Source organism: Vigna umbellata, chromosome 6, assembly GCF_029865625.1.
Source record: "Vigna umbellata cultivar VRB3 chromosome 6, Vumbellata_1.0, whole genome shotgun sequence".
Lineage (NCBI taxonomy): Eukaryota > Viridiplantae > Streptophyta > Magnoliopsida > Fabales > Fabaceae > Vigna > Vigna umbellata.
The window spans coordinates 10,745,762-10,768,709 of NC_142170.1; the positions used below are offsets into that span (position 1 = coordinate 10,745,762).

The 22,948-nt window shown below is 34.9% G+C and overlaps 2 protein-coding genes and 1 pseudogene across 2 annotated transcripts; 2 read left to right on the forward strand and 1 right to left on the reverse strand.

Moving 5' to 3' along the window:
* Positions 1 to 581: 581 nt before the first annotated feature.
* Positions 582 to 11,643, reverse strand: RAD5 (DNA/RNA helicase protein). Its single transcript, XM_047312068.2, has 20 exons — positions 11,034 to 11,643; positions 10,814 to 10,947; positions 10,345 to 10,480; positions 10,109 to 10,162; positions 9,894 to 10,019; positions 9,658 to 9,809; positions 9,388 to 9,472; positions 9,026 to 9,298; positions 8,742 to 8,888; positions 8,497 to 8,652; positions 7,738 to 7,805; positions 6,432 to 6,554; positions 6,260 to 6,359; positions 6,056 to 6,168; positions 2,977 to 3,255; positions 2,646 to 2,846; positions 2,324 to 2,417; positions 2,145 to 2,216; positions 1,343 to 1,441; positions 582 to 1,182 (listed from the first exon to the last, which is right to left on the reverse strand). The coding sequence occupies exons 1-20, from the start codon at positions 11,496 to 11,498 to the stop codon at positions 1,060 to 1,062; spliced, it is 3,000 nt and encodes a 999-aa protein (XP_047168024.1). The 5' UTR covers positions 11,499 to 11,643; the 3' UTR covers positions 582 to 1,059.
* Positions 3,313 to 5,511, forward strand: LOC148196784 (uncharacterized; annotated as a pseudogene).
* Positions 11,644 to 15,198: 3,555 nt separating the features above from the next.
* Positions 15,199 to 22,908, forward strand: LOC124836817 (DDT domain-containing protein PTM-like). Its single transcript, XM_047312044.2, has 9 exons — positions 15,199 to 16,196; positions 16,847 to 17,485; positions 17,669 to 18,860; positions 19,012 to 19,294; positions 19,658 to 19,782; positions 19,928 to 20,385; positions 20,494 to 20,522; positions 20,771 to 21,253; positions 21,333 to 22,908. Exons 1-9 carry the CDS (start codon positions 15,448 to 15,450, stop codon positions 22,226 to 22,228), a joined length of 4,854 nt encoding a protein of 1,617 aa, XP_047168000.1. The 5' UTR covers positions 15,199 to 15,447; the 3' UTR covers positions 22,229 to 22,908.
* Positions 22,909 to 22,948: the final 40 nt, after the last annotated feature.

Here is a 22,948-nt window from a genome sequence, read left to right on the forward strand (position 1 = left end):
GTATATTAGCAGTTACAAGTGTTTTTTAATATCAACATAATTATAATATTCCTAAGTTTTATTTTCTAAATACTAGTCAGGCAGCATGGACGATTGCTAATTAAACTACTGATTTTTGTTTTCACCAAGGAAATGGCAGAGAAAAATCCTAACCATGCAAACAATGTTTAGGATCTTCATGTCCATTAACCTTATTTTTTCTTATGTATTGGGATCAATTGTAAATGAAAAATCTGTCAATTTATTAAGAGATTCAGATCGTCACCAGATCAATGTCTATTTTTTCGTAATTTTTCCAAACCATGTACGAGGTTTGAGGTTGGCTATTTCTAACAGTTTTATTGCCTGCTTTAATTTTAAATTCCTTAATCGCTTTTAAATTTTATTTTTTATTTTTTAATACTTGATTCAGTAAAATCGTAACAGTCTCATTGCCTGCTTTAATTTCAAATTCCTTTTTACTTCTAAATTTTGTTTTTTATTTTTTAATATTCGATTCAGTAAAATCGTACTAGCAATCATGATCCACACGAAATAACTTGGAGGGCAAGAAAGGAAACCAGAGAAACACACAGACAAGCTTATGAATAAGTAATTGCTCAAGAATTATTTCCTTCCAAATTGGGATCGATTCATTTTCAATTACAAAATTGTTAAATTATTTACATAACACTGGACATGAAATTAGATTGACAAAGTAAGAAATATATTACAAATTTAATTTTAGAATCTACCCAAGTCCAAACATAAAGGGGGGGTTTCCCTTATTTTTCAACTTAAAATATCAAACAAAAGGGAAATAAGCCCCTCTATTTCCTCCCTTTCCACTCGTTCATAACAACAGCATATGTACCCAGTTGCAACAATGGCGTTGATCAAGATATCCACCAATCTTGATCTGGGTATGGAAATTGCGAGCCAAAGATGCATCTTCATGTTACAAGTCACATGCGCCTTGCAGTCACCAACTCTTGAGAACAAAAGAAGACCAGAGGGATAAAATATTGTGAAAGTGCCGATGCACCTAAGCAAGCAAAGATATTTGCACTGCTCGTTAGTCTAAGTAAAAAGCATCTTTAACTCCTCAATGCGCGCACTTCGAACCTCTTGATCAGTCAAGGCACCAGAAATCATTCGTTGTTTACGTGCTTGTACTGCTTCCATTCTCTCCTCGACGGTCCCCTGCAATGTTAAATGCAAAACAAATGCCACATTCAAGTCAAAAATAAGTTAATACTTGACACCATGGTAAAAATTCACAAAATTAACGGGCCTGGTAAAAGTATATAATAATACAGCCATGAAATAAGCAAGCTTTTCCAAATCGGGATATTAAGCATACCTTCACAATAAACCGTTTAATGGCCACCTTCTTTGTTTGTCCAATGCGATGAATACGCATAACAGCTTGTTCCTCAACAGCTGGATTCCACCATGGGTCCTGTCCAAAGCGAAGAAATTATCTATAATTCATAAAACTGGAAAACAAAAATACTTTCCAGATGGCAACAATAATAATGTCACTATTTATCCACTGGATTGGTTATCCATAAAACATTCGGATAAAACTTTCAGAATTCTATATAGATGAAATTATTTGCTCATACGAAAATAGATTAAATTTCCGTCTTCAACATACAAAAATAATTAACTAAAGTAGAATGCAAAAAAATGTCATACACTTGTACAGAAACTAGTAAAGGTAATGGCTACAATAATTTAAACTTAATGTCACGCTAAACATGATTTTTAAATCTTAAATATTTAAATGATAATGTGATGCAAATAGTTTGCTGTGAGTAATTTATCCTAAATGATAACTAAAGAAAATGTCATGTGTTGTGCTCCTAAAATTTTAAAATTCTGTGTAAAGCAACAAAAATACATGTTAGGTAAGTTGTAAGGGTAATGGATAGTGGTTATTTTAATTTTAATAATATACGGACAACATATAATATACACTCACTAAATATCACCAGTTTTGGTCACTATTTTAATTTTTACATGTGCATTAAATGCTGGTAATAATAATTTTGTCAAGGATGTTCACAGCCAATTTAATCAAAAGCTCACATCATGCGGTCCAAATCCAAATTTATTACACTATCCACGAGTGATTTGGCTAAGAAAAAGTTTGTGCATACCATGACAAAAGCATTAGAAGCTGCAGTTAGATTTATACCCACTCCACCAGCTTTTAGTGACATTAACAACACCTGATGCATGCAAGAAATAGGTACTGATGGTCATAAATAGTCAATGCATTGACCCAGTCTCTCTACAATGTCAAGGTAAAAAAAATTGAGAGGAAGAAGCTCAGGACCAGAGTCGTGCTGTCCTCTGAAAATTGCTTGATTACTTTCTCCCGCTGCTGCAGATTCAGAGTTCCATCAAGACGAACAAATGAAATGTTATTCCTGTAGATGAGAGAATTCACAAAGAAAGAAACCTCCTTGGTATTTTCATCGCAAAAATTTATTAAACGAATAGAAAGGTAACTGTGCTCGTAGCAATCGTCAAAGCTGACATCAACTTAGAAAGGACGATAATATTACAACACAACATAGAATTAACTGAGTTTCTGTCCCACAGGAAAGCATATTCCCAAGAATATGATAATATTCAACCAGCAATAAAAATCTTACCGAACGAAGGGGATCTGCAAGAGGTCCAGAAAAGCAGTCCACTGGCTGAAAACAATGCTTTTGGTGCCTGATGAGCGAAGATTTTCAAGTTCATTCAAAAGAGCAGTTACCTTGCATGACTCTACCCAGTTCTTCTCAATATCCACCTGAAACCGATTCTCAGTAGGGGCAGTGATTAGATCCTGCCTGTTGACTGCTTTCCTGTAAATCATAAAATATGTACCATGACCAACATTCATCAGAAAAATACTGCAATAAAGACAATATTGAACTTCCTTCATTCAAAAGTTAAGAAGATATCCAAAATTCTAATAGAACAGCTTGACAATACCTACAAACAGGACATGGGCCAGAAGTAGCATTTCGCAAACTTGCCAAGAGGCATTCCCTGCATAAGCGGTGAGCGCAAGGGGTCAACACTGCATCTTCAAATGCTTCAAGGCATATTGGACATTCTCCTTGCTCCCCTTTACGTAGCTCCTCCACGACTTCTTGAACATAAGCCCGTGAAGGTGCCTCTTTTACTTCACCATCCGAAGCATTATATGTTCCTCTAAGGAAGCGTTTAGCTAGTTTGTTTAGATCCGCGAAATCTTGAGTATCACCTCGACTAAACAAATCAATTCGTAAAATGACAATAAGCTAACTTCTAAGGATTAAACAACTTTATAATACAAGGGTCAAAGAAAACATAATCACAGGAGTGTTTTCCAATCACAAGCTTCCCAACAAACATCAAGCAATGGTAAGATAATCATCCTACGGCATGTCATGTTGCAATCAAAGACATCAAACTAGTACAAACACTTTATACACATACATACATATTGGAATTGAAGAAAAAATGTGCAATAAATCTACAAATGAAATAACATTTTCCAAATACTTTAGAGCATTGCACTAAGTATCGTAAGATTCTGTTAGGACGTGGAGGGTTTATGAAAGGAGAAAGAGAGTAGAAAAATCAGGAAGAGTACTTAGTTGTTGAGCAGTTAAGGGGGCGGGAAAGGGTCTATATAAAGGACCTCTTTTGTAGTTTCAGTTAGTTAGTTACTACTTGCATTGTATAGACCGGTTTTGAACCTGGTGAGGGAGGTTAAGCTCCCGGATTCTGGATTGTATTCTTGGTTCATTTGCTGTCAATACCGTATGTTTCTTTACTCATTCTTGTGTTGTGACTCTTGGAGTGTGTTAGAGAGTGAGCGTATTAGGCTTCTAACCCAGATTCCTAACAGATTCACGATACAATATGTACAATACAATACAATTCATCCCCTGTGCAATACAAAACTAGGTGGAACTTACAACTACATGGGCTTCTCCATGCAGCACCCTATTATCTCAATCCTTAAATCTAAATTTGTCCTATTCTTTGTTTTCATTGACTTAGTTTTTATTGTGTTAGAAATCACTATGACAAAGATTTCAATCCAGATAGTGAGGTGCCATTGTTTTACTGAAACATTTCAATGAATAGTTTTGGATACAAGAACAAGAGTTACAATTGATCAACAACTTGAAAAGTTCAAGGAATATAAGGGGTTTTTTGGAATGGACATGGCAATAGATACTAGAAATAACAAACAACCTGATAACTAAATTACTCTCATTACCATTCTTATTTGGTTTATAAATTTATAATTACATAATAATTTAGTACTTGTTTGTTTTGATAGCTCTTTGGTGGGGAAACTATGGAGAAGGTAAAGAGTTACAAAAAGGTAGCCATGAAAATTTTGAGCCTCACATGTAGTGCGACGGAGCTTGAAAGGAATTGGAGCACATTTGACCAAATGCAAGAGAAGAAATAGATTGGAACAACAAAGATTAAATGCTAGAGTATGTGAAGTACAATCTTCAACTTGAGATGAGACAAAATAGTAGAGAAGAGAAGGGTGAAACTTATTATCCCATATGTTTGTGGGATATTTAATTGGATGATGAATGGATCAGTATAAAATAAAATCCTTGTTTGTTCATTGATTCCTCATGGACGGATGTACATGAGTGTTTTTATGAAGAGGGAGCTCCAATAAAAAAAAGGAATAGAGGTAAATATTTCTATTTAGAATTTTTAGAATTTATAACTTCAAAGTTCAACAAACTAGAACTAACATTTATTTGTTTTTCTTTTTCTAATGTATGTCCTAGAAACTTAAATGCCAAGACCGATAAAAGTGGAACATAGTACGAAATGAGTAAGAAGTTGAAGACATTGAAGAAGGAGAAGAACTTTCAATAGAAAATGAAGATAACATGAGTGATGTAGATCTTGGAGAGGAAAAGGATGAAATATGAATGATTAGGATAGAATCTTTTTTGTTTGTGGTTGTTTAGTGTGTATAAGCAACAACCATGGTCTGCGGTAATTATGCAGTAGCAGCAGCAACAACACTTATTTTTTGGATAGCTATAATGCAAAGTTTGTTCACTAGCATATATCCATAGTTATAGGAATCTTATGTAGCAACCACACTGTTTTTTTTTATAACTTTGTTGCTGAAATTGGGTAGTAAATACAGATATATACAACCACTCTTTTTTACTGAGGTTTTGTTATTGATGGTATATGTTACATTTTTTAAGGTTTATGAATCTTGTGATTCAAGATACGAAATGATTCACTCTTCAAAACATAACGATTCACGCTTCAAAACATAAGCTGATACTTAGTTTGTATCTCGATTCAACTATCATGCTTTAGACAATTGAATAATGCAAATATTCAGGGGCCACCAAACAGGATGACTCATAAAAACAGACCACATGGTTCCAATCCTATTATGAACCAACGTATTCCACCCTAAAAAAACTTTCCTCACTACCTCCAAATATAGTACAGGAAAAAAATATAAACCCTCCTAAATATTCTTCAGTTTCAGCATGCAAAGTCATAACGAAAATTTGACAATTACTACAGTGTTTCCTTTACAGTTCCTAACATGATTTTCACACCTCTACTACAAAACTATATGTCATAGCTTTCACGTATTCAGCCATTTGGACATTTATTTTACTTTCAGAACATGTGTCCATGCTACGTCAATTATATAAAAGGACTTCCTAGATATCATTTTTGCTTTCACTTTTCAGCCTCCACAACGCTACCATCATCCAGCATGCCATTATTGTATTATTGTTATGAACATTTTGTTTAGTGTGCTAAAGTTTTACTATTCTCAAATTCAACTTGGAAACTATAACTAGAATATAGTATTTCAAAGATCAGTTTGAAAACTAAACAAACCTGAACAATAAACTCTTTATATTAGCTTATGAACGGTATGGAGTTGACCAAAACATTTTAAAAAATTTGAACAGATTAATTGTTAGCACAACACGTCCTTAGAAATTAATTAATCAGACAAGATGCTTACAATAACAATAACTGGTGCTGGCAGCAAAATTACCTCATTACAAGAAATGGATGATCACAACATTGCCGAAGACGTAGAAGTAACTCCAATATTGAAGCGTAATTATGAAGAACACGTCCTTGCTCAACAAACTGATCAAACTTTACCTGCATAAATTTCATCAACAGGTTGGATCAGTGTGACTTGTTTCAATGCCAAATAATAAGGTAAAAATATTAAATTAGAAATTCAGAATACCTTAGATCTTTTGAATAGAGCTCCATAAAAGTCCTTTTCAGCTTCTGTCTGTTCACAGTAAATTACCTGCATATCAGCTGGAGGCAGAACTAAAATGGGCCTGCAAAAAATGATAAGTTAATAGAATAAACTACATGTTAAAATAGCAAAGGTCTTTAACTAGATCACTGACTTGCCCTCTCGATCTGTACTGTGTTTAGTTCTCCTCAACATAATTGGCTTCAAAATTGATTGAACTAACTTGAGCCCTCTTTCATCACCACCCTCAAATGGTTTCTGAATAAGTTTGTTCCACCTGGATAGTCATATAAAGCAAATTTCCAGACAGTCCAGTAGTTCAGCCACTTACCCACTTGAAAAGATTGAACAATCAAGATAATAAACAGAGTAGTGAAAGTGATAACTTCTAATAAAATGTTTTCCCACTATAAATTATTTGCCTTAGATGTGTTAAGTTTCTGCATAAGAGACCTAACTCTTCTCGCAACACCCACTCACGCCAACGCCAATAACAAGAGAAAACAAAAGAAATGTGTATAAATTTTGTAATCGTATGTATTCACTGTAACTGTAAAACGAAAACAATGACATCTTGGGAGCCTAATCCCCCTCAACAAGGTCCAAGACCTGTTTACAAAACGTAAGAAAATGACTGACTACCCCAACAGAAATGGGGAATGTTTATTTATACTTTCTCTCTACCCCTAACCAACTTTCCCGCTCTTTATATTCCTCCTATCGTTCGGTATTAGTGTAGATACCGTTTGGTCCTTCACTCCTTCCTCCCACAGTTCGGTATTAGTGTAGATACTGTTCGATCCTTCACTCCTTCCTCCCACCGTTCGGTATTAATGTAGATACCGTTCGGTCCTTCACTCCTTCCTCCCACCGTTCGGTCCCTTACCATTCGGTACTCTTCTTTTTCCTCCTTTCATAAAGTTTTCACTTCCTAACAAGATGACTATGTTAACAATCGTGACATCCAACTTGGCTCATACTTCGAACTCCAGTTAATTACACAAATTTAGACAAAGAAACATTACTTTCAAGGTGTGAAATGTTTCGTCCATAGATGCCATTGTAATCAACCAACACAAGTTTGAAAGGCTAAGTCAAAAAGGATGGTCAATCAGACCACTTGTCTTAAGCTTACACAAGATTTATAATAAAAGAATCATAAACTGCATGTACAAGTCTTGATACCATTGTTATTTTTTCAATCCTTGAAAGAAATCAGTCCAACTTCTAGAACGTATAATATTCTAAAACTTCCAAATTTGAATCAAAACTTCAATTTAAACAATATTTAACCTCCCCCCACAAAAAAAAAAATCTAAATCTGGCACTATCCAAAATCAAAAGATGGCCTTCAGAGATAAAAGAATAAATAAACAGTTCAAAAAGCCTAATCATGAAGAGAAAAGAGGAGAAAAGTACAGAACATTGGACATAATAAAGACAAAAAAAAAAGAATTTACCAGGCCCAATGACCCCATGGCTCTATTCTCAGAAACCGCAGAAGACTGTAAATATCCTCAAGGCTGTTCTGTATATTAAAAAGGGCTCATGTCAGGAACCATAAAAACTACATCTGTCATGAGACTCTGGACTACTCCAAAATAAGCCAATACAAACACATAGGCAGCAGGTCAGATGAAAACTTTGAAGTAGAGACTCATTTGGAAAAGAAATCCCAAAATTGATGTTTTAGCTTTACTGAAAAAGTTTTTCATACCCAAATCATTTGGAATTGAAAAAAGAATAAAGTATTCCGAAAACTAAGGGTTTGACAGCATTGTCAGGTATGTATACTCCAGACCAAGGGTTATACTGTTTAAACACAATTCCAACAAACAGCGCTATAATAAAAACATTAATAATGATGGTACTAAGATGTCACAAAGATTTTAGAATTTCCAGCTCCACATCTCAGCACAAATGAGCAAACCCTCTCATCAACCAGGAAACTACAATGACATGGGTAGAATCTAATTATACAACCCAAAGATGGAAACTGCAAGACATAGTCAAAGCTAAATAAAGATTTTATAAGTTTAACCATATGAAGCGGCCTTGGTGCCAATTAAAGGTTTATGACATATCAAGTTGATGCATCACATAATTTAGGATCAGTATAAAAATGTTTATTCAGGGTAATTTAATTAGTTAATTAATTCACATATACAAAAAATAAATTAGTCAGCCGTAAGATAGAGAAAGACTCCATTATAATGCACCTGAATTGGGGTGCCTGTTAGACACCAACGTCTGTCAGCAATTAGAGCAGCAGCTGCAACAGAAACTTGGCTCTTAGAAGATTTTATGGTATGTGCTTCATCAAGAACAACTCTAAACCACCGAATTGAGAAGAGTCCACCATTATCATCTGCATTCTGTACATAGGACAGATATTCACTAGTTGAAAAGTCTCGAGAGATGAAGTAAATAGGCGCATCAGAGATAGTATACAGGTTTCAACTACCTCACTGGAAAATTCAGAGGCCAAAATTCCATATGTAGTAATTACAACATCATTCTGAGCGAGACTTTTTGCATCTTTTGGCCTACTTTGTCCGTAGTGAACATATAGAGACAGAGATCCATGGTGCACGTGAGTTTCAATCTCAGCCTGGATAAATTGAAATATGTTCAAAAATGGAAAGCATTTGACTTACTCTATACATCCCACATCTGAATATAACGTGAAATTACTTTGAAGTGGAGAAAAGCAACAACAGAGCTTCATATTATAGACAACACTAATACCTTCCATTGCCCAAGAAGAGTCATCGGACATATTATCAAGTTGCCACCACTTGTTAGAGAGTTCATTTGCTTTGTTGGCTTATCAAAACCCGAAAATTTGGTTGCTTTCTTGGGTATGTTTGAAAAAGTGTGCACATTATCACTAACTTCACCAACTTCAGTAAAGGACTTGGCTATGGGTTGATTGCCTACTGATTCACCCTTTCCTGAATGGGCAACTAGAAGGGATATGGTCATGATGGTCTTTCCAAGCCCCATAGCATCTGCCAAAATCTTCAAATTCACAACAAAATAAGACATCACAAACGTTGAACAATGTGAAAGCAAGAAAATTTTCAGGGTTAATTCCTGAAGAAACATACTCCTCCTCTGGCCATTTGAAGGGTGCTAGGAAATTCTATTGTAGCTTCACCAGAAAATGCATTCAAGTAAATGATAAGCTCCCTCCTAACAAGTACAAGAACAAATACTTCATCAAAACCACTCATTGATTTTTCTATGTGCACATTAAACACGATTTTAAATTGTGATCCACAACCGCGATTGTGGACTCATCTAATGCATGTCCATAATTTGGTACCCACAATGAAAACAGAATTTCAAACCATGATATTAAATAACCACTGGCATACTTGTCAGCAAGGTGATATGCCTCCCAACATGGATGGAGGGTTGTTGCAGTCTCATCCATGCATTTTCCCTTCTCCATCTGGATCATCCAATAAAGTGCCTGCTTTTGATAAGGTCGTAGATTGCACTGAAGATTAGCAGGGGGGTCCATTTCCTGAACAACACTAAATGGTTACATATTATTGCACCATTTATATGCATAAGTAAAACAGTTCATGTTATTCTAAGAATATAGCACCTCTAACTCTTCACTTGATCCAACACCAACAATATTCTCAACCTCAATTTCAGAAATAGATTCCTCATTGTCGTTTTCATTGCCATTTTGAGAAGGATGCTCAAACTTGGCACGTGGTAATGTTACCTGGAGAGAATATATCTAGTTAAAGAAAGGTACCATGCAAAAATGGCTGCAGAAATAGTCACAAACCAATTATTTATGTAGTTTTGTACCTTTTCACTGAGAGGACGCTTGTTGGAATAGAAATCACCTGGAGTTAACTCTGCCTAAAAATCAAGTAATGGAAGTCAATATTTGAGTACAATTCTTCAGAGTTACTTGATAGTTACCTTATCCAACAATACAAGCTAACTCTGCAGGCATTAAGAAAATATCACACCTTTCAACCAAATATACCAATGTTATAAAAGACGTTAACGGGAAACAGAAACACAGGACCAACAATCACCTCTTTAAAAGGGTTTAAACCCAGCAACCGAAACAGTGTTGGCAGCGGATGAAACACGGATTCATCCGTCGAGTTGGCAGCATCCTTGAGAGAAACCTGGTGATGCTTTGCAAACATTGAACTATTGATAAATACACTGAAAAAGATCCCAGAAGAAGGCAGAAGTCAGTTCTCACCATCAAAAACATTAACAGCAAACATAAGGTTTAGAAATAAACTTTGTCATAAACACTCCTCCAGAAAATAAAAAATATAAGGAAACAATGAAATAAGCTTTCTGGTAATAGAGTGAACTTAAAGTTGCCTCATTAATTTCTTCAAAATTTAATTTTTATCTTGCATACTAATTATAGCTTATCAAAAACTCATTTCACTATGTAGTAAATAGGTTTATCTAAACCTTCCTACAAAGTGGTGACAAAATAAGTTGTAATCTGTGACCTGGAATTTCACATTGAAGATTACATACCTTACTGACAAAATAATAGAGTCCATGATGCCCAAAACTTGAGGAGCAAATTTACAGTTCCCCTCAATCCTAACCTTATGATCTCGCACGAGAGGCAAAAGACACCGAGCCCATTCCTTTGGTATTCTACCAATCTGCCAAAACCAAAAAAAAAACAGTTAATAAAAACAACAGCACAGATTAATATGATCAAACTCCACCACCTCCTACACAACACAACCTCCCCAGCTTGTTCAGTAGAAAACCGAACTATCTCCGAACACGCCGCAGCCCTTCCAAACCCCTTTCCTGTAGAGGGGGAGGATAATTTCTTTGTCGGAAACTTGAAAATCACAGTCTCACCGAAATTTATACTCCTCCCTTTACACGTGGACAAACCCGTCATTTCACCGCAATTCACCAACCACCAATCATCACTGTTATTATCAATGCGTTGTTCACTGAAGCTAGGCTTGGTGACGATAGGAGTGGAAGGGGAGGGTTTTGGAGGAGAGACTGAAAGTTGATTATTGAGGCGGGTGGGATTGAATCTTGGGGCGGTGTGAGTGTCCAAGATGATGTTGATGGCCGCATTGACGTCGTTTTTGGCCATGTGGAGGGCTCTGATGATTTCCATGTCGGAGAATTCTGAACCCACGATGGATCTCACGGTGGACAGGTGGTGGTCGCTGACCTTACTTCCCATCCGAACCCTAAACCCTAACCCTAGGTTCTTGATTTCGCAATAAAGAGTTTGAAAATTTGATAGAAAAAAGAAATGGAGAAAAAATACACAGTTCTAAACTCCAAAAGACGCGCCAGAACTGAGTGACCGTGAATAATGAAGGACTCTGTTATTATTTTGGCATTATTTGTCTTGCATTCCCGCCATATCTATTATCTCATTTTATTATGCTCGTATTAATTACACCCTAATTCACACTTTATTTATCACATTTTTTTTGTTATTGCCTCAAGATATTTTATTTTAATTTTAAATTTAAATATAAAAAAAATGAAAAAAATTATAGTATTTAAATTTGTGAACAAATATTATACAGTTGTCTTAAAAATATCAAATTAAGTTAAGTAAAGTTTGAATATAAAAGTAAAAAAGTATTCATGTCCTATAATTCACAAGAAGAAAAGTTCATTTTTGTACTGTATTTAGTATTAATATTTAATATTTAATATAAATTTGTTTGCATCTAAATTAAAAGTATTTTAAGAGTTTTTCCAATTAAAAATATAAACTTTTTTAATTAAAAAAAACTCTCAAAAATAGTTTAATATTGTATGTTTCAAGTGTGTGTGTAAAAAAAACATAAAGATATGTGTATTTTAATACATGTTTTTGTATTTGACTGTCAACTTTATGGCACAAAGGAAACCCTTTCTCAGAATAAAATTTTAAATAAAAACTCAAATTGTTTAAAAAATATTTTTTGTTATATTATTTGAAATACAACTATACATGAAATACGTGTTTTACTTTTATAGATGGTGAATAAAGTATTAATTTGAAATATATATTATATATTTCCCCACTTTTTCTATCTACTTAATTTGTTCTGGAATATATTACAAAAGAACAAGTACAAATTAACTTTTGAAATTATTTAAAATACCAAAATTATTAGAAAACACAAATTCCACATGTTATGTAAATGATAAATAAACTATCTCAAGCAACAAACTCATATATAATTAAAAGAAAACAATGCATCCTTGAAGATTTTCTAACATTAAATATTTTCTTTGACCTAGTTTGTATTTAAATAAATTAAATTAAATATATTTAAAAATATTTAAAATACCAAAATTATTAGTAAAAAGGTACGGATCATATGAATTAAATATCCACGAGTAAATAAGTAGATATTTAATATTTTTAAAATGGGTCACTCAATTTTGTTTGATTATCATGAATTAATCATGTACTGAGTCAATCCAACTCGATTTTCTTATTAACAAGTCTACCAAATTTGAACTTCATTTTGTCCATCACATATTAATGAGTTAAACGGGTTAGTTTATTAATTAAAATCTTTTTTTTCCTCCAAATAAAATAATAATTTTTTTCTTAATTAAAATATAAATAAAGTTCAATCCAAACATGTTAAACTCTACATACAATACAGTATAAAATTATATTAAATTTCAAATACAATTTAAATAGAAATGGAAGAATGTCTCGCCTGTATATTTATGACTCTTGTTGAATATAGTATCCGTTGTGAGCAACAACAAAGTTATTATTCGCAAGTCCATAAGGAGTATGAGAGATAGGTTTAGAGCTATTGTGGAGGACGACTCAAACTACTTTGTTTTGGTGAACATGTCTTCTCTTTGGATGAGTAGGTTTTGTGTGGTAAGTATGGAGAATGATACATACTTTCGAATTGCTTGGTTGTGATATGTTTTGGATGTGACTTATAATTGAGATGACCTTGTGTGATTTTGATAACATTAATACAATAATGATGTTTATTATTTATGTTATTTTATTGGTTGATTATTCAAATATTTTATCTCTATTATTTGTGTATTGAAATGATTCTATAACTCGTTTTACTATAGGGAAACATATTTTTACAGATTTGATGTAATTATTTTGATTTAATATTTGATAATTTTCAAAATTGAAATACATTTTGGCATTAAATAAATTAAGATTTTTATTACTTTAGTTTTCCGTGCAATGGTATTAAGTTTTGAATTAATTGCAAAATAGAATGTTTCATTTTTTTACTCGTGGCATGATAAGATGAGTGTTACGCATGACATGACGCGGTGACTGGTTCATATGCGTAATAGACTGTTGCCAACAGTGGTGGTGAGATGATTCAGTTTGTTTTAGCTACATTGCAACTGCAAATATAACCTTCACCACAAAATTCTTTATTAATTTCAATATTAAATGTCACTTGTAAATGTCTACCTCGTCTTCTCTTTAGCCTGTGATGTTCGGAGTGAATCTACTTTGAACGTGAATAAACAACGATTGATTTAAAAAAATAGCGTTGTTTCTTTGCGTGATTTGCGACGATTTGCTCAGATGAAAATCTAACAATTTACGGGATTATACTGTTGAAACTATCTCGCGTATTAGCGAGAATTTGTGCTGATTTCCACGATAGCCCTTGCTGCTTAAGCTGCTGCTTCCACAACAGCCCTTGCTGCTTCATTTTCAGTGTCTGCCCACACAATTGAGGAAACCTCCTCGTTGTTTAGCACATCCCACACCTAAATCAGAAAAACAAAAAGTCAATAAAGAAAAATCCAAAATAAGCAAATTAACATACAAAATAAAACACTTACCCCATCACTTGCAAGAACAATAAATTGGTATGTAAATTTATATTACAAATAATAAATATATTTATACTTGGTAGTAAATTATATTACAAATAAATATTACATTTAAAAATAAATTTATTTTACTATATTATAATTTTTAAAAATTGATTTTAAAAATTATTTATAATTTTTATCTCTTTATAAACATTTTTACAATTAAATATAACATTAATAAATATCATTTTATGTTACTTTAATAACTAGGGGCATTTGGATAATCTTTAATTTTTACCAATTAAACTAATTTTTAAATCTATCACATCAATCAAATTCTACACTAATTCTCACAAATTTTACTTCCAAATCCACTCTCAATTACCCACAAATCCACTCAAAAAAACAACTAAAAAATTACCCTCAAATTCACTCAAATCCCCCTAAATCATCTTTCCCAAATCATCTCCCTCAAATCCCTCAAATATTTACAAAAGAACAAAGCCTTAACGTTGTTTTAACTAATTTAAGACGAAAATTGGATTATATTATTATTTTTTAAATTAAAAAACTAATTTAGACAAAAAAGAAGATTGGATTATATTAATTTTTTAAATTTAAAACAAAAACAAATAAAAAAATTGGCTATGTAAAAAAAATTGGAAATAGCTCAAATGATTAAATCTTTAAAATATTATTCTTGCTATGTTATCTCATTTTCTAAAATAAATTGCTATATCTTTTTATAAATGAGTTTAATTTTTTAAATTAAAGTTCGGAAGATATTATAAATTATTTATAAAAAGTTTAAACAATCTACAGATTTTTAATATTTTTTATTATAGATTTAATTATAATATAATTTATATATTTTCAAATATTTTTGTTATAAGTTGTTATTATATAAAGTTGAAATAACAAACATAAATTGAAAATAATAATTATTTATTTTTAAACGAAATTCAACAAACTTAGCAGTAGATTTTACCAGCAAGAATACAAAGAGAATGTGATTTGACGGAATGCTAATACTAAAAGTTAAAATGGTTAAAATAAATAAATGAATTACAGAACGTGCGTTTGACTCGTCCGAGTGAAATCGGCACACGGACCCGACGTGGGATAACCACAACAAACCTCTTTCCTGGAGGGTGTAACACCATCACTAGCAAAATTTCCCTCTCTGCTCTCCTCTTTTTCTTCTCACAACCCTAACATCTTTACCGCAATTCTCATCACTCACTTTCTCTACCACCTTCCACGTCGTTTCGTTCCATCCCAACAAACCCCAAACCTTTCGTCAAACACAGAAAACTCTGCAAAAAACAGCAGAGACGCTTCATTCTCCTTCTGATTCCACGATGGAGCCTCCCGTTGTGAGATCTAGAGGTCGCCCGCGTAAACGGAGAAGAGAAGAGGACGGAACTGTCGCCGGCGATCCGAAAACGTTTCCTGAGGCGAAGAAGGCGCCTCCGGTTGCACTGGTTGGTCGATACGTGCTGAAAGAGTTCCGCGGGAACACGGTTCTTCTCGGCAAAGTCGTCCGCTACGAGAGCGGGTTGTACAGAGTCGTGTACGAGAGTGGCGGATTCGAGGACTTAGATAGCATCGCGATTCGTAGGATACTTCTCCTTGATAGCTATTTCGACGATGATTTAATTCGGAGGAAAGGCGAATTGGAGGAGTCGGTGTTGCCGAAGATTGCGGAGGTACGGGAGAGAGGTTCGAGCGAATTGCACGGCGATTTACTGGTTGAGAGCGAAGAAGAACGAGATGAAACGGACGACGAGTCGTGCAGCGAGGCTAGGGATTTGAGTTCCGATTCCGAAACGCCGATACCGTCTGCACCCACGCTGCCGCCTTCTTCTGGAACAATTGGCGTTCCGGAATCTTGCGTTCTGAATCTGCTTTCAGTGTACGGATTCCTGCGGTCGTTTAGCATTCGTCTGTTTCTCAGTCCTTTTACTTTAGACGAGTTTGTCGGTGCTTTGAACTGTAAAGTTTCTAACACGTTGCTTGATGCAATTCACATTTCGCTGATGCGTGTTTTGAGACGTCACCTTGAAAACATTTCACCAGATGGTTCGCGGCGTGCAACAAAATGCCTTAGGTACTTAATTCTATTACTTTTTTTTTTAGTTCGATTTTAGCAGTAGATTTAGTTTTAAGGCCAAACATGGATGCAGTTGCTTTTGGTACTGTTTTCTGATTAGAGTTAGAGGTTATTGATACTGTATAAATTGTTTTATGTTTTATGACTAGTATGTCACGTGCCAGTTTATTTTATTGGCGGTAAAACACGAAGTGTTCTGTTTATGTCATCAATTTTCATCCAAGGAGGCCTGGAGACCTACTTTTAGTGTGATGATATTTTTTTTAGTGAAATTGGTGTCATGTCCCATTCGGTTTGACTGATTGAAAACAACCGTTCCATTTATGTTCCCATTTTTGTTCTTTGATGGCTCGGCGGAGGACACAGCTACCTTTATTCTACTGGTTAACTTGTTTTCTTCTTGTGTAGATCCCAAAAACATTTGTAGGAATCTTATATTTTTTGAGTGTTAGGCCAAAGTGTTGTACTAGAATTTCAAATAAACGAAAATGTCTTTGTTTGAACAATCGATTAATTTAGGCAGGACAATAAATCTGTCATTCTTTTAATTTCTCAATACACACACCATTGTATATGCCCTAGTGTTCTATTTGTGAGATTTCTTATTTTAAAAAAATATTAATTGGGACATGTATTTTATTTTTCAGGTGCATTGATTGGAGTCTCCTTGATGCTTTGACTTGGCCTGTTTTTACGTTTCAGTATTTAGCAATTTATGGTTACACAAAGGGACCAGAGTGGAAAGGATTTTATAATGAAATTTTTCATGGCGAGTACTATTTATTGTCTGCAAGTAGGAAACTGATGATTTTGCAAATTCTCTGTGATGATGTTCTGGCATCTGAGGAGTTTAAAGCTGAAATGAACATGCGTGAAGAATCAGAGGTTGGGATTGATTATGATAATGAAGATAGCCTTCCTACTGAAATTGGGCCCAGAAGAGTTCATCCAAGATATTCCAAAACTACTGCCTGCAAGGATAGTGAAACCAAGAAGTATGTTTCAGAATTGAATGCCGAGGATGTCGATGGCAATGGAGATGAATGCCGCTTGTGTGGCATGGATGGAACTTTACTTTGTTGTGATGGTTGTCCTGCAGTTTATCATTCAAGGTGTATTGGTGTGATGAAAATGCATATACCGGATGGGGAATGGTATTGTCCAGAGTGCAAAATAAATATGATTGGGCCTTCTATTGCACGGGGAACATCACTGAAAGGGGCTGAAGTATTTGGAAAGGATTTGTATGGGCAAGTTTTCATGGGCACATGCGACCACTTACTGGTGTATGTTAACATCTTTTTTGTGTTTCTTTCATTCCATTTATTATGCTGGATGAGTCCTTGTCCTATTTTGAATTTGTGTTCTGGTTTTTTATTTATCTGTTTTACTTTTTGCTATCATTCCCAGTTCTAGCTTTAGATGTACTTGCAAATTTGAGGTTAGATTTTGATATTATATTTTTGCAGACTCGATGTCAACAGTGATGAATTTTGTCTTAAGTACTACAATCAGAATGACATTCCTGAAGTTCTCCAAGTCCTTACTGCATCTGAGCAACTTAGACCTATATACAATGGCATTTGCATGGCAATGTTAGAGTATTGGAAAATTCCAGAAAACTTCTTATCCATTTGTGTCACAAGTGTACCGAAAGTAAACTTAACAAATTCAAATACAGACGTGAAACTTTCTCCCATGATTGAAGAAAAGAATCAAGCTGTAAGTTCAGTGAAGGCAGAATACAGTTTAACATTTTCAAATGGAATTTGTAGTGATAATTTGGAACCATCTCTTGATGCTTCTTTGGTTACAAGTTGTGGTCCTGCTCCTGGAAGCAGGTACAATACGAGAACTACTGTGAATTTGAAGCTTTGTGAGGAAACTGCAATGAATTCGACATTTTCAATTGTTAACCATCAGTTCAATCCCAAGTTTGAAAATTCTGTTAATAAGTCAACTGCAGTCAGCCCTGCTAAGTGCACCTTTGTAAACAATCAATTTAATAATTATGGGCACACAAATGACTCAAGGCTGCCTATGAATTTGTCTTTGCAATCTAAAGGTGACCAATCTGGTTTTGGAAAGTGCAAAGGCAGTTTGACTAAGGATTTTATGTACACTGGTTTCTCCTATAAACCACAGTCATATATTAATTGCTATATGCATGGTGATTTTGCGGCATCTGCTGCTGCTAACCTGGCCGTTCTTTCTTCTGAGGATTCCAGATCAGAGGGTCATGTGTCTGATAACTTGGGCAAAGCAACATCTGGAAACACTTATTTGCTTGCAAAAGCATTCTCCCAAACAGCTTCACGCTTCTTTTGGCCAAGTTCTGAAAAGAAGCTTATAGAGGTTCCAAGAGAGAGGTGTGGTTGGTGCCTTTCTTGTAAAGCCCTTATTTCGAGCAAGAAAGGATGCATGTTAAATCATGCTGCTCTAAGTGCCACCAAAAATGCAATGAAAATCCTTTCTGGTCTTGCTCCAGTAAGGATTGGAGAAGGAATCATCCCTAGCATTGCAACTTATGTTATATACATGGAGGAAAGTTTACGCGGTTTAATAGTTGGGCCCTTTATAAGTGAATGTTATAGAAGGCATTGGCGTAAACAAGTGGAACGGGCCACATCATTTAGTGATATAAAACCTCTTCTACTCAAAGTGAGTGATTGTTATTAATTTTTAATCAAGGAGATTCTTTAATTTTTAATGTCTGGACTCTAGATATATTGCCTGCATTTCTTTCACTTGTTAAATGTGCAGATTTATAAATCATTTGTTTTTGGTTGGTTAATGAAATTTTTCTTTTCAGCTCGAGGAGAACATTCGAACAATTGCTTTTTGTGGGGACTGGGTGAAGTTGATGGATGATTGGTTAGCTGAATTTTCTACAATCCAAAGTGCTGCAGTTACTCTTGGAACTACACAGAAAGGTGCAACATGTGGGAGGCGTAAGAAACAGTTATCTATCAACAAAGTTACAGCCGGTGCTTGTCCTCAAAATTTTGTTTGGTGGCATGGCGGGAAATTTTCCAAATCTGTATTCCAGAAAGCTGTTTTGCCAAAAACCATGGCCAGAAAAGCAGCCCGACAAGGTATTCTAGTATATATTATACCATTCTCAACAGGAAGTAAATTATTAGCTAAATTGGATTGTTGCATCTTCATTCAGTTATTGATTCACTATGAACTGAAATGGAAATCGTCTCAAGTGACCCTAATTGGTCATTTTCTTGTTAAAATTATATTATTGTGTTAAATTAAAAATTATACAATATTGTTCATTTCTAAATGTATATATAATATTACATAATTAATATTGTCAACTCATAATTCGGGAGTTTAGAAATAGTGGCTGTCAAACTTGAATTTACTATAATTGAGTTGCCAATTGCATTTGAAATAATTTTAATTTGTATGGGAATAAAAGCACTGATACTGACTGTTTTTGGTATCAGGTGGTTCGAGGAAAATTTCTGGCATATTATATGCTGATGGCTCTGAGATTCCTAAAAGAAGCAGACAGGTTGTTTGGAGAGCAGCAGTTCAAATTAGTAGGAATGCAACCCAGTTGGCCCTTCAGGTGTCCTATGATTTATATATATATATATATATATATATATATATATATATAGTAGTTATTTTTTTTCGTTAACAATTCTTTTTTTTGCATCAGCATGTTGGATTTGTCAATAACTTAAATGATATTTTTTTATCATTTGCACCAGGTTCGATATCTAGATTTTCATATCAGATGGAATGATCTGATTCGTCCCGAGCACAACCTCCTAGATGTGAAAGGTCAAGATACTGAAGCATCTGCTTTTAGGAATGCAAATATTCATGAAAAAAGAATTGTGGAGGGCAAAATTTTGTATAGAGTAGCCTTTGGAAGCCAAAAACATCTTCCTTCTCGGGTAATGAAACATGTTGAAGTAGAGCGAGGTCCTGAAGGAAAGGAAAAGTTCTGGTTTTCTGAAAAACGGATTCCTTTATATTTGGTAAAAGAGTATGAAATGCGTAATGGAAAAATGCTATCTGATAAAGAGTACATGTACATTACATCTCAGTTGCACAAAAGGCAGTTGAAAGCTACTTACAAGGACATTTTTTTTTACCTTACCTGCAAGAGAGACAAATTGAACATGCTATCATGCTCTGTTTGTCAGCTGGGTGTTTTAATTGGGTAAATTACGTTTAGTTGTTACTGTTTTATTCAGGTGTTTGTTTACGCTATTCCTTTTCTTTTACATTAATTTTTCTAACACCACAATTTTTCTCGGTTTTATTTCAGGAATGCTCTCAAGTGCAGTGCCTGTCAAGGTAAGCTCCTTGTGTCATCCATCATCGTTTAATTTATTTTAGTATGCTGTGATGAAGTTTTTATTTTATTTTTGAAGTGAAATTTTTTCTGTTTCTTATGAAACGAATTAGTGTTTTCCATTGAATAAACACATGAATACCATATATGAAGAACCCACACAAATGAATCGTAATATTTTTTATTTTATCTTGCCCGTTTATTTTGTCTCTGCTTATTTAGTTTAATCTTTTATTTCATACGGGCACAGGTTATTGTCACACGGGTTGTTCAGTGAGTTCAACTGTCTCTACATGTGAAGAAGTTGAGTTCTTGGCCACATGCAAACAATGTCATCATGCCAAATTACTTACTCAAAAAGAGTCTTGTAATGAGTCTCCAACCAGTCCCTTGCTCTTAGAAGGACAAGAACAAAGCACTTCAGCAGTTCTGAAGGGATCAGGGCCTAAATGTGATGGTCAAGAATTGATGTCTTCTAGGACAAAGAATAGTCGATCTGACACAAAACGATTTGCTTCTGATTTCCCTTTGGAAACAAAAGGCCGAAGCAGAAATTGTTCTTGGGGTATTATTTGGAAAAAGAAGAACAACGAAGATACGGGCTTTGATTTCAGGCTCAAGAACATTCTTTTAAAAGGAGGTTCAGGCCTGCCTCAATTGGAACCTGTTTGTCGCTTGTGCCAAAAACCTTATAATTCTGATCTAATGTATATCTGCTGTGAAACATGTAAACGTAAGTTTTTTTACCAAGGTAATAAGTGCTGACATTTTTACCTACTTTCCTTTATTTATCTAATTTCTGAGTTTTACAGATTGGTACCATGCTGAAGCTGTGGAACTTGAAGAGTCCAGACTGTTTGATGTGCTGGGCTTCAAATGTTGCAAGTGTCGCAGGATAAAGTCGCCTGTATGTCCTTTCTCTGATTTGAGTTACAGGACTCAAGAGGACAAGAGGTCTTCAAGGGCTTCAAAGAAAGATTACTTTGGGGGAGATTCTGATTCTGGTACACCTATTGACAGGAGCACATGTGAGCCTGCAACTCCTATCTGTCCTGCAGTGGATTTCTCTAGACAAGACAATGATCCTCTGCTGTTCTCCCTTTCAAGTGTTGAGCTGCTTGCAGAACCCGAGTTAGATGCAAATGGTGTGGGCAATACTGTCTCTGGGCCAGGACTTCCTAAGATATCTAAACGTGAGAGGGAGAATAATGGTTCTTTTAGAGGTAATCTTCACGCTGAGTTCTCAACCAGCAATGAGATGCTTTCCAAATCAGTAAAAGATTTATCCCCTTCTGTCGAAGATGCCTCTGCTAACTGCAGTCTTCTGAAGGACCCCGAAATTGTAAATTATCATGAGTTCGTGGATTTTGAACCTCATACCTACTTCTCACTGACTGAACTGCTCCACTCTGATGAGAATATTCAATCTGAGGAAACTGACGCTTCTCGGGTCTTCTCGGGTTGTTTGAAAAATTCTTCTTGTGTTCCCGAAGGATGCGGAACTGTTAATTTAGCATCCAACTGTGAGCCTACAAATTTGTTACAAGGAAATGTTTATAGTTGTCAGCAATGTTCACAAAAGGAACCGCTCCCTGATCTCCATTGTGAGATTTGTAGGATTTGGATTCACAGGCAGTGTTCACCTTGGGTGGAATCACCATCTCGGCTTGCAAGTTGGAGATGTGGTGATTGCCGGGAATGGCGATAGCAGATTTTGTTTGTCATCCTTTCCAGTGAGAGTTCTATTGGGCGGTAATTGGCAGGAATGGCGCTAGCATACAAATTTTGACTGCCAATTTTAGTATTAGGCATACGAGCTGGGTCAGTATGTTTGTGTGCATTGATTTGTTCGGGTGTACACGAGTTGAATGAATTGCCGCGGGACTTCTTGTGCCACTTTAGAGTTTAATTCATCTACAGGTCACTATGGATTTTGTTACCTGCGACTGAGATGGTCTTTGAGTAATTTTGACATCCGATACATGTTTACAACCCGTGAACCATTCGGTTGAATGTTCTGGGAGCCATATCGGTTTAGATTACTCAATAATTCCATTTCCTCCCACTCACTTCTATTACTGGATTCATGGGAGATAAGCATGTTTTTGTGTTGCTTATCTGACAGGATTATTTGTATAGATTGGATTCTAATTTTTTTGGAGGTCGGTCAAAAAGTGAAGCCTTCTCCTCTTGATCTTTAAGCTCAAACCGTAAGATGCCTAGAGAGCTACCTTTCCCTGGCCTCATCAATAGTCATTCTTTACACCCTCTGCACTGTACAATCGTTTTCATTCAGCTTCCCTAGGCGCTTTAGGATTTCATAACCTTTTCCAAGATTATGCTACTATACTAATCAATGAAATATAGGCTTTTCAAATTTAGTGTTTATTGAGTTTATAATTGCATTCGTCTTCGTACTACCAGGGAA

Bases quoted from the DNA above. Each gene is read 5' to 3' on its own strand.
- RAD5 (XM_047312068.2), bottom strand. From the start codon at position 11,498: ATGGGAAGTAAGGTCAGCGACCACCACCTGTCCACCGTGAGATCCATC. The intron at 7,806-8,496 runs GTGCATTATAAT...TTTAATATACAG, and splicing joins TAACAGGCACCCCAATTCAG to AACAGCCTTGAGGATATTTA. The intron at 6,555-7,737 runs GTAAATTCTTTT...ATGACTATCCAG, and splicing joins CCATGGGGTCATTGGGCCTG to GTGGAACAAACTTATTCAGA.
- LOC124836817 (XM_047312044.2), top strand. From the start codon at position 15,448: ATGGAGCCTCCCGTTGTGAGATCTAGAGGTCGCCCGCGTAAACGGAGA. The intron at 19,295-19,657 runs GTATTCTAGTAT...TTTTGGTATCAG, and splicing joins CAGAAAAGCAGCCCGACAAG to GTGGTTCGAGGAAAATTTCT. The intron at 21,254-21,332 runs GTAAGTTTTTTT...TGAGTTTTACAG, and splicing joins CTGCTGTGAAACATGTAAAC to ATTGGTACCATGCTGAAGCT.